This window comes from Vidua chalybeata, chromosome 8 (assembly GCF_026979565.1).
Source record: "Vidua chalybeata isolate OUT-0048 chromosome 8, bVidCha1 merged haplotype, whole genome shotgun sequence".
Lineage (NCBI taxonomy): Eukaryota > Metazoa > Chordata > Aves > Passeriformes > Viduidae > Vidua > Vidua chalybeata.
Window position 1 is genome coordinate 11767913 of NC_071537.1, and position 12413 is coordinate 11780325.

A 12413-nucleotide genomic window follows, 5' to 3' on the forward strand; every position below is an offset into this window, starting at 1 on the left:
GCCTTGGCAAATTGCACCAAGATTTAACACAATTAGCCTACAATTGGCTTAGTGTGAGTGGTTCTGCCCTACTCACTGAACCCTGCTTGCTAAACAATTAATTTTTTAAAAATTAAATAATTAAATTAATTGGGAAAAAATTATCAGTGTCAGAACAAAAGACACTAGAGATATTCTAATTGCATGGAAAAATCATTGTGCCAGGCATAGAATCACCGAAAGACATTAGTCCTTCAATTTAAAACCAATATTAAATACAAACCATCTCCACTTCAAGTCAAAGCCAAAATCCTCACTCAAAGTCCTAGTTTAGCAATGAACCTTTCAAACACAACAAAAGGAAAACAAAAGAATGGCACAAGAAGGAAAGAATCTAAGAGTAGTTCTAAAGGGTGACGATGCATTAGTACCTCCATATGTCACTGCATTGGAGATCCCAATTCAAATAAGTTTCAAGGTATTGGATTGAAATTATTTGGATGGCACTAATTCTGTAGACTGTTATGCATCATAATATTGAGCTGGTAATGAGATATTTTTTATCTATCACAAGTTAGAATTGGGTTGCAGCCAGAGTTCATGGGCACACATTTTTTCATTTGAAAAAAGAACAGAGCTTGTCTTTGGAGTCTAAATCAAGGCTATTCTTACTGTGTGCCTTTGACACATCCGCCTAATTCTGCATGACACTGGGGAAGTAAACTTTTTCTTCATGATTCATATCCAGCTGAAAGCCAAAAAGTAAATGTTAGGCCTGAATCCTTATGGTATTTCCCATTTCTTTATTTCAATGCAAATCCCTTGAAATTCCGATCACCAACTTAGAACTGGAGCCATAACCTCAAACTTCACACTCCACCCAGTACTGTGTTCTCTCTTGTTTCTTTAATGTACATAGCAACATTTAAGCTTTTTATAAGGACAGGAAAGCATTTTTCTGCCCTTCTCCTCCCACCCAGCCCAGGAACCATTTGATCAAAGGCTAGAAGTTTTGGCAGCTTGGGTTTCTCAGTCAGGATCATAGAATACCATGTTGGAAGTAAACCTCAAGATTTATATGGTCCAACCTTTCTTTCATTCCCATTTGCTTATATTGGTGACCACATATGAGAGCAAACAGTAAATTTGCTGTCCCTTTAATGGGACCACTCCTGCAAGGGCTTTGGGATTAGATCTTAAATTGACACCTTTTAAATCTCTGAATCATATAATAGAAGGTTGTAACGGGACCTCAAGGATCATCTGGTCCAGCCTTTCTCAGCAAAAGCACCATCTTGACAAGATGACCCAATACCCTGTCCAGATGGATCTTAAAAATGTCCAGTGTTAGGAAATGCACCACTTCCCCAGGGGGATTATTGCCATGCCTTCCAAATGTTCTCATTGCTAACAACTTTCCTCTCGTGTCCATTCAGAATTCCACAGGAGTAACCTGAACCTATTATCCCCATCTTTGCCATGTGATTCCCTGTAAAAAGAAAATCTCCACCTTCTTTTTAACCACCCTTTAAATACTGGAACATGGTTATAAGGTCTCCCCTCAGCCTTGTTTTCTCAAAGCCAAACAAATCCAGTAGTTTCAGACTTTTGCCATATGGCAAGCTTCCCAATCCTTTATCTTTGTGGCGCTCTTTTGGACCCACTCCAGCCTGTCTTTTCTATATGGCAGAGAAGGGACCAAAACTGAGCACAGTATTCTATGTGTGGCCTGACATAACCTGTGATGAATAACCTCTGCTAGTGATGCCCTTGTTGACATAACCCAGCACCCTGTTGCCCTTTGTTGCAGCAGCAGAACGTTCACTCATATTGAGCTTGTTGTCCACCAGGATGCCCAGGTCCCTTTCCAGAGAGCTGCTCCCCAACCACGTAGATCCCAGCCTGTCCTGCACTCCTGGATTGAACTTCCCAGCTTTAAGACCATACACTTGTCTTTGCTTATACTTCACTCTTTTAAAGCATTGGTGCTATTTCACTTTTCCTATTTAACAGTGGGCCAATATTTTCTGTCTCTTTCTGCTTGTTGTTTACATACCTGAAGAGGTCTTTCTTGCGGTTTTTTACTATTCTGGCCAATTTCAGTTCAGTTAGTGGTTCAATTCCTTTGTGCTGATCTGTTTATGCCAGCTACTGCCTATGCAATTAGATGCAATTTTACTGGCAGGCAATTCTTCTGCCATTCAAAAGCTGCTATAAGCTAAATCAGAAAAGTGACTTTTTTGCTGGTAGAAATGGGGCTTTTAAACACAGAAAAGGCCTGGAGCTCAATATACTCACCTTTTTAATTGAGGGCTGAGAGAACTGTTAGCTTGAGCTGCAAGATAGGGTATTAATCCAGTGCTTCCAGAGGAAGTCAAATCCTCCAGGAAACAGAGATAGAAAAGCACCAAGTCCTACTATACTATAAAAAGCTAAAAAGAAAATTTCCTGTTTCATTTTTGGATGGAAAATCCCTTCAAAAGGCTGACTTCATATATAAATGAAAAAGAAACAGTAAAGAAAGGATTGCATTTTGGCAGTGGATTTTGCAGTTCACCTGTAAGTTTCAGTGCATACAAAGCACTATCCCAAGCTACCTCTGCTGAAATCTCTCTAAAGACAAGATGACAGAGGAACAATAATGGGCAAGTCAAAAGAGACTTTTAGGGATTCCACAGTCATTAGTTCCCTGAAGTGAATTGCAGTTATTTTTTATGAAAATAGACAATTCTGCCAAAAAATCCTCAGCTCAGACTCTGTACGCTACCTGTAACACGCAAGTAGTTTATACTCTCAAATCCAAGTAGAATCTACACTGGGCACTAAAAACAAATAAACATCAAATTTGGGAGGGTAAAATAAATCTCAGCCATTTTGAAGATGCAAAGATAACATCTAAGATAATACTCATCTGGGCCTTGTTGATACCAAAATAAAGGTAGGGGATAGGAGAGAATCTTCTTTTTCCTAGCAGGTTGTCTGATAAGAAAATCTCTTACTCAGCATTTAGGCACACATTTCTCTTATGAGGAAGCTACTTGAGCGCTGTGAGAGGAGTGAAGAACTTAGCAGAAGCATGCCTCATGAAACTCCCAAGCTAGGGAAAGAAATTATTTTCAAAAGGACTAGGCTCCCATAAAGTGGGCTGAAAAAAAGCCCACGAGATTAAAAAAAATATAAAATTATATAATGAATGGGGGGAAATGCATAACAAATACAGGGAAGCAAAACCCCCAAGCTCCTTCATTTCTTAGGAGAAAACTTTGATTTCAATAGCTGCCAACCTGCATAAACCCACACGGTAACACACTGTTCTAAAGCAGATTTCTTTATGAAACTATAGTACCAGCTCTGAGAAATAAAGATGGTTATGTATATGTTCAGACACTATAGCAACGAGCACCTCAAACTGGATAGAACAGCTCTACTACCAAGTTAGCACAAATAAAATAAAACATCTGCCTATTTTGAGTGTTTCGCTACTGAATTGAGTCATATCGCTAATATATTCATTCACACAACAATATAAGAATGGAAATTATTTTATTCTCTTTTTACTTGATGTGAGGCATGCAAAAGCTAAGTAGCCTGCCCAAGGTCACAGAGAAAGTCTCTCGCTCTCCCCTCCCTGTATCTCACAATACCTGAAATGGAACAGGGCTGGAGACAGCAGCATCCCTTCAATTCCTCCTACTCTCTGTCACTGGGACAGTCAGTTCTCTGGAGGGATTGAAACTTAGCTCAAAACTTGGCTCAATGCAAGGACATGTGGGTGCTATCTGGCTGTAATCTCTGAGTCAGATACATGAGCTAATCATGCCTTTTGCCCTTGCATTCTTTGAACTATGAGCTCAAGACACAGCCAGCACAGCATCACATCCTGGCTGCCCAGTCCTGGGCTTTCATTGCTCACAACTTCAAACAATACGTATGTACAGAAAAACAATGCTTTCACTACTAAATGCAAGGCTTAAATAAGACATTTGCCTTTGCCTCCCTGAACAAATAATCTAGATTGCACTTTCTTTTACATTTACATTTATGAACAGTCTTCTGAGATGACTGACAAAAGAGGTAACTGACATATAATGTGAATCTTTATGATGTTATCCATTCCAAGACATGCAGCTGAATAAAATTCTGCTCAGTCAGACATAAAATCAAATTAGAGGCGTTCGCTCTGAAGAACGAAATTTGAAACAAATAAAGCAGTGCATAATTCACTTTTAATGGGATAAGTTCCTAAAACCACACTAATCATAATCCTAACAAGGTAATACTTTGCACTGCGAGTTTACCACATCACTGCTCAGCACACAGCAGAGCTTCAGTCACATGAGGGATTTGCCCCACAGCAAAGTGAGCAACTGTATTTTTGCAGTCAGGATTTGCAGAGCACTCCTGTTTATTAATAATTATTCCTTGTGGCCTTACAACAAGTCATTCATCCCACACGTGTTCACAAATACCTTCACCCATCCATGAGATCTCCGGGATAACACACAACGTATTGCTCCACAAAGCCCTGCAATATTACTCAACAGTTTAGAAAAGAACCAAAAACATGCTCTATCTTGACTGCACAAATTCAGAAGGAAGGTAACAACTCAGACAGGAAAACTGGCTATCCCTCAAATAACATTTCCTATGTTTGGAAAAAATACCATTGGATTTTTATAAACCAAAAGTATTCAAGACCTCAGGTTTGGATCTGGTTTTTAAGACAGCATTTTTCATTAGCACAGAAGCTCATAACTGTGAGAATACCTGAATTAAAAGAGAAAGTATGACCAGCTACTCTTCAAAGTTGCATCCCAGGATGACCACATTTATTTGGTATATGAGAGCTGATGCCTTATAACCCAAGATGCTGTGGTGACAGAGAACAGATAAATCAGAAACAAGAAAAGACTTCAGTAATTTCTCTAACATAGGAAATCTTTTTACACCTTTATTAAAATGTTCAGCTCTGAAAAGCTGTTCTAAAGAAGCCAAACATTCAGCATACTGCATATTCACTATCTCTCAGCATATGTCTGATCCAAAAAATGAGCCCTGATGACTGGTTAAGAAAGATTAAGATGAAATTTTGCATGAGATTTTAGAGTCAAGCTGGGTTTTTCCTGTATTGTCAGCAATCTAAATTTTCTGACTGAAACACAGTAAATCATTCTTTTAATCAAGTAGCATGGATTGTAGCTTGCTTCTACATCTGCCTCAGTTTTAAAGAAATGACAGGTTAGAAACAATGAAAAAGCTAATAAAAAGGATATGATCAAAGGCACATCAGGAGCAGGTAAAGTAAGCCAATGCTTTTCTACATAAATCTATATATTGTGATCCTTATTTAGCAAAAATTTCCATTTATATATCCAGCCGAAACCTTGTTCCCTGCACTTTTATTTGAAAGACCATTTACCAAAAAGTAAAAAAAGAAGACAGAGCTACAGTGCATACAATACAAATGGAATTGTTTTTCCCTTATAAAAACATTATGGCTCTGCATGAGTATGCAGCAGGGTGAATACCCTACAAATCAAACTGCAGGTTGCTGACACTGGGCTCAACCATTTCCTCACATGGGTTATTTCTAAACTCCAAAGGTATTTTTAATACTCAGTATTCAACATACAAGGCTTTTTGTACTCTATTTTATTAACACACTTTAATGTGAGGGAATTTATGTTACATAATATGCACATTAGACACAACACAAGCTCACCTTAAACAAATATCCTATTTGCTAGCATGATAACCACACACATGAACAAAGATTATGTATGGCAAGCAAGAGATTAAGATAATTTTAAAGCTGGTACACCCAATGACTATGCCCTTGTTACAGGGCAAGATGTGAATGAAGATGACTGGGAGTGAAGAAGTGTGACTTATGCAAGCAAGCATAACACAGGGATAGCAGTGATTCTCTGACCTAATAAGTTTTTATCCTTCAGTCTGCAGGCTCCAACTCTGAGTATGGGGGATGTTCTGCCAAGTAGGCACAGGCCAGTCATCAGCAATTCCCCTAATCCTGCAAATGAGCAGTGACTGAACTGAGCTGAGCTGACTTCAGGAGAGACCCATATTAAAAAGATATTGCATGCCTTTAAGCATGGAGGGTTTTCCAGGATTTAAAAATAAAAGAAAAAGGAAAGAGAGAAGAACTCTCTCAACATACAAATTATATGAAGGGAAAAAAAAAATTCTTGAAATTGGAGCTAAATTACTGCTATTTCCCATAATTCTAAACTTCAGTCAGGATCAAATCCTTTCAAATACTTCACTTCAAATCTTTCAAACTGCTCAGAAGGTGAGCAGTGAAGACACCCTCTTGGTGTGTGAAACTCGGGTCTCTCCAGAAACCTGATGTTATTGTTCTGCTTATTTCCTAAGTGTTCCTTAGGCTCACCCCTTCACCACAGCAGTTTGGAATTTGGTAACATCAGTTTAGTAAGTTATTAGAGAGGGGTTTGTTTTGCTGAGTATCAGGGTATGATTTTACAAAAGAGATCATCATACCACGGACAACTAGTCCAAAGAATAATGAAATGCCTTGTACCAGGTTATCCAGACACTCAGCAGAAGCAGCTCTGCTAGTACCCTTAATTTATGATAATTGTGCCAGTGAACTACCCAGCAGCACTTAGAGCCCTTCAAGGGAACGAGCTGGGGGTTGTCCTCCATCTCTGGCTACCTCCTCATATCCACACCCTGCTATGAAAGAGCCCTTTTTGAGTCATTGTGGAGGACTTAAAACACTGTGGAAAAACAGAAAAGAGCTCAGAAACATTGATGTTAAATCCCTGAACACAATGTGGAGAATAGTATTTTTGGCCTTCACTATTATTTCTCCAAGGGAAACCTTCATTTCAGCATTGTTACACAGGAAATTGGTGCCTGAATTAAGAACACAAAGGAACTCATTAGCAATTCTAGCTATAATAATTAGATTTTATATAGCCAAACCCTGTCTTAAATATAGAAAAATTAAATAAAAACATCATAGAGTTGCCATAGAAGGACCATTGCAGAGACAGAAAATTATACCAGTAGCTACTACAGTAATGTAAGCTCAAATACCTGCTATTTCAAAGATTTTCTTGTGCAGGCAACTTAATACTTCTATATCTCAGTTCTTCAGCTGAAAATAATAGCAAAATGGAAGCATACTAAGGATAAGGCAAGATATGCAATAGAGACTATCTAAAATCTAACAGAATTTGTTTTGTGCATGTGTAAAGCACAGTAAATTTGGAGCTATTTTTGCTACATTTTAAGCTAACTATTTCACTGACAGCGTTTTAGTGCTATGCAACAAAGATCACATTTTTCCAAGCAGAGGAATAATATACCATAAATTACATTCAAATGAATTTTCAGATCAATGTTTTCCCATGAAACAATAAATAGAGACAAACCCTGTTTTGATAAGATCTGCAGAGCTTCTTCTCAAGACAGAGGGAGGTTCAGGTCACATTTTACTCTCCAGTGAGTGATATCTATTTTTTTTTTGCAAAGTTCAGCACAAAAACCTTGAAATCAAACATGCCCCAGACAGCAGCATATCTAAATCACACAAACTCTTTAGGATTCCTCCTGCCAAAAGCCAAGCTAAGCACAAATGGAATCAATCAGGAATTTTCCTTCATGTTCTGGTCATAGCATACTTGTTTAAAATGACAGAAAAACCTTTCAAATAGCCTAAGACTGACCTGAAGACTAATCTATGACATGAATAAGCTAAAGCCAACCTTTAATTGTATTTTACAGAGCTGACCAGGTATCAGTAACTAGAATATAAAAATCAACTAATCTGATGCTTTTTGTTCTCTTCCAGTGAGTCAGTGCTGCCATCTAAAGCTACCTAAAGGCCATGCAAAAGAAATCCAAAGTGCATCTAAATAACATTCAGGAAGCACATGTCAGTAGACAGAGAATGCAGAGTAAGTCAAATATATTAATGAGATGCAACAAAATAATGATGCTGCAGTACCTGAAGGAGAAATTCTTTCTCTATCACTTCACCTGTCTTGCTGATAAGTCGCTTCTGTAGCCTCTGTACTTTCAGAATCAGCTCATAGGTAGTGGGGTCGCTGGCCTAGGAAAGAGGAGTCCCAAAAATTATACATAACAAGTTACTATTTATTTTTTGCAAATGAAAACCATAATATCTCAGTGTTCAAAAGTAACAAGTACAAAAGGGGCGCTAGCAGAAGATGCATTCAGTTTTTTGGTTTTTTTTTTTAATTGCACGTATACAAGCAGTCCTGAAATTTAATATATCACTTTAGCAACAACTGGAACTGTCCACTGGCAAATTAAGAGCAGTGCAAGTACCTCCTGTTGTTCAAGAACTGCAAACAGTGCCAACTTAGTTTCTAAGGAGAAGATTTTTCTATTGAAAAAAAAAAAAAAGACTAACTACAATTTATTCTTGAAACAGGTGGAGAACTTAAGAGCAACAAATTTGGGGGGTACACTGATGAATTATTATGGGGTTCTAAAGTGTCCATACATGTGAAATCCCATTCTTCAATGGAATTAAATACTTGAAATGCTGACAGATTGTTTGCACTGTACTGTTGCCCTCTACCTACATAGCCCGTAATACCAGGAGCTAGTAGATGTCTGTCTCTCCATCCCTTCCTTTTCATTCTTTTGGCATAGATTGAATCTGGAGAAAGCTCTAAGGAGCAAAGAAATAATTCTGTGAGGAGGAGCCAGTGCAGCTTACTTTCCCAGTACTTTGTGTCTTTTTCTTGGATCTTTCAATGAAGGGCAGACTCTGACTGAAACTTTTCCTCACCCAGGGACTCATAACACCTCTTTCAAGTCTGGTTTTTCCTCTCTCATGGGGTGTCTCATAAGGATTAAACTCACACTGCAGTAAAGGCTCCAATAAAGTCCTGCTCTCTTATATTTGCTTGAGCTTATAAAGAACTCGGTATCTCATTGCTCTTAATCTTTTGTCTGATTTTATCTAAATTGACTAATCAATTCAAGCATAACTAGGACACTGACACAGATAAACATGCAGTGCTCACAACACAACATCATTTCCTGAGAAACCAGGCTAAAAAGTAGACCAGTCCTCATGATCCACTCAGTCCTTGATTTTTTTATAGCACTGCCCAAGCATGGTGCCAATTTGTGACTACTGTAGTGATATGAAAGTGTTTGTTCATTAGGAATTGAACCAAAACCCCATCAGGATTATTTCATATGGATCTTGCCATCTGCTGGCCTGTGTTCCAAATACAAACCAGTTACCTAGAATGCAAAGACATGATTTCCCATTACCAGTCTCTTCATACATTCATTTTCCCATCACCGGATGTTTTGACTGGCCTGATTTTTCTTTGTTACGAGGTACTGCTAGAGTTTGTACCTAGATGTGTTCAACCTAGTTCACCATCCTGCATTATATCTCCCTTCCATGAGAAAAGCTAATCACACCATCCAAGTTTAAGCTCAGCATGGAAAGATCAGAAATTCACTATCATGCTAGTAAGCACAGTCAAAATATTCAGCTCTGCTTCTGCAGGGACAGAGCACATTATCACTCAATATTAGAGAAGCTAAGCAACCCAGGCTGGCATCACATCAGAGATGCATGCAACTGAGGAATCTCAGATGGCACTGACTTACATCAAAAATATCCAGTGATGCCAAGTGATGTTCATATATTTGGTCTATGCTTGATGGATTTTTTATTTTTCCCCTTCACTTGGCAGGTTCAAATCATGTGAAAACTTAGATTTGCTGTTTATGTAAAGCAGCTGAACTCACATTACCTGGAATGACTATCTTTGGAAGTCTACTACTGTTTATGTGAAGGACTCATTCTGTTTTTTCTCAGATGTGATGTCCATTCTCCAGTCTACCTATTCTATTAGCCTTTCTTGCCATATACATCTCCCTGCTTGGGGAGGGTAGGATTGTATCTTTCCCCTATCATCTTATTTCTCACCATCCACGTTAAGGAATCGCCTCCTTCTGAATTCATCTAATGCACTCTTATTCCCTTTAGCACTTCATTGTCTCTTTACAAATCCTCCTGCAATTTTTCATTGAGGAAGTGACACAAAAATAACACTGATTGCATTGTGCAAGGAAAGCATTCAGCAGGTAAGGATTCCATTGATACTATGGGAATTTCAGTCTCCCAGTCCCTTCATATCATTTGCATAACAGTAAATGAAATAGGCTTTTGCTGGGTCACTGATGTGATAATAGGGGCTTTTGAAACACAAAATCCTCACACATCACCTCTAATTTTCTCCATCTGTGAACTTGCAAAGGCTTCTGCAGTTCTTCTTCCAAAATTTTGCACCGAGTCTGTTCCCTTAACAGCTCCTTCTGCATGTGATTAAACTCCCATCTGAAGACCAGCATAAAATAAAAAGAAAAAACACACCAAAAATACTTCAATGTGACCAAGGCACTAATGTGAACATTAACAAATCATTCTCCCATGCACTATGGTGCACTATGGTGCATGGGAAGCACTACATGGAAAGCACAAAGAGGCACTTAGCCACTGCAGCAATACTGTGGTGCAAAATGTATCAACATGACACCACTAAACAGGTGGAACCATAAAATAACACACTTGGACCTCTTTGCTTGCTTCATTAAGAATGGCTCAGAAAATAGTCTCCCAGGGAATTTACTCCACATACTATGGAGACTACACAGATCTCACTCTTCACATCTTCCCATGTACATTAAAGCCAGGACAGTTAGTTCATAAACCTACAAATCGGTTATGGGTCATATATAGTTACCCTGTGTTGAATCTAACAGCTTGTGTTTGAAAGGTTTTAAATCTACACAGCTCACACAATCCATTAAATAAAACACACTCTAGGACCTAAGTATGATGGACACTGTTCCTAAGATAACTGAACTTTGATTTCTTTTATTACATCTCCTCAAGGAATTTCAGAAATGACTTGTTGCTGAATTTAAAATTAATTGAGCACTATCAAGATTCTTTGACAACTAGGCTTTTATGGTGGGGATAGGGGGTTTTAAGGGCAGGAAGAAAAGGCACATTTTGTAATTATCTGACCCTTATCACTTTAGTGATGGGATCCTCTAAATTCTCCAATGTCAAAAGGGGGTGAAAGACTGTTATGTGCCTCCTCCACCACTGAATCTCTTCCTACTAAGCTCAGAATTGCATTTAGCTCACTAGAGAGAAAAAAGCCTTTTTTTAACTGTGAGGTTGGACAAGGTTATGGAACAAGGAAAAAAACCTCACATTTCCAATTGGCAAATCAGGAAAGCTAATTAGCAGCACAAGTGATAAATGGAATCTTTTCGACAGGCAGTTTTCATGATGGTTTTGGACTTCATTAAAGTATGAGATTGCTGCTGCAGTTAGCAAGAATTGATCCACCCATCATGGCATGCAGCACACTACACTTCAATACCATGACTGAGTTTCAATACAGTAACAGACTTTCAGCTGAATGCATTTGGGCAGCAACTTCAAATCCCATTCCTATCTGCAGTCATTCGATGAAAACTGCAATTGCTAATGCTGTGTGCCCAGTTCTCCTTTCTGTTTCACCAAATCAAACTGGGATAATTCCACTGGAGTCAATGGGACTGACCATGGACTGAAGTTAATTTGTTCTGCTGAAAGTCACAGAATCACACTGATAAAGTAAAGATCTCACCCAAAACTGTGATAGCTACCCCAAATTAGTACAATGGTTATCTGCTAAAAACATAACTGCCTCTCCTTACAAATCAAGACTGATTTTTAGAAAATGTCCACAGTTTCTCATCAGGAAAGAATACACCTCAAATACAGGAGGGGTAAACAATAAAGGAAGCATTAAGCTGGAGAAGGAGGAGATAAATCAGGTTGGGCTGATTTTAATTGCTGTTTTAAAGAAACAAAACCTTCAATGAAAATTTAACTAAACTTTCTCAGAGATCATAAGATCTGCATATAAATATGGAAGGATAGAGCTCTGAAAACAGGGTTTTGTTATGAATATATCAAGTGAATATGAACATGTCAAGTTATGAATATGTCTCCTATACTCTGTGGATTGCTTAACCAAAAGGAGTTCCACTAATCTAGGCCTTGTACCACTTCATAGTTCTATGTAGGACTGTGAACACCTTTTCTGCTGCTGTCAGGTTTATTCTGTAGGCAGTAACTCACAGTACAAGGGGAAACACGGAAGTTATTTCAACTTTGGCCAAGATATCTTTTTTCCTCATTACTATATTTCAATTTTCCTAATTGTTAGTAAGTTGTTTCATGAATTTAATCCAGTCTGTGTTTGAGGTCAAACCAAACAAACCCCTTCTCCAAGGTTGATACAAGTCTTTACTACATATAAACTATATTTTCTGTCTCAAACACAAAATCATGGCTGCAGTCACTATGGAAATGTATTCCACTGGGTTTC

General features: G+C 38.3%; 1 protein-coding gene across 6 annotated transcripts in view; it reads right to left on the reverse strand.

Annotated features, from left to right (window-relative positions):
• CFAP58 (cilia and flagella associated protein 58) overlaps positions 1 to 12413 on the reverse strand; it is a 56879-nt gene that overhangs the window by 15971 nt on the left and 28495 nt on the right. For 5 of the 6 annotated variants that reach the window (XR_008432155.1, XR_008432154.1, XR_008432152.1 and 2 more), the window contains exons 14-15: positions 10249 to 10360; positions 7973 to 8077 (exon numbers count right to left, since the gene is read on the reverse strand). Coding sequence is in view for 2 of the 6 variants with exons in the window: in XM_053949710.1 (XP_053805685.1) it covers positions 7973 to 8077; positions 10249 to 10360 (217 nt within the window). In the remaining 4 variants the exon portion in view is untranslated. Of the gene's footprint in view, positions 1 to 7059; positions 7121 to 7972; positions 8078 to 10248; positions 10361 to 12413 lie in introns of all 6 variants that reach the window. The other variant, XM_053949711.1, reaches the window with a different exon arrangement.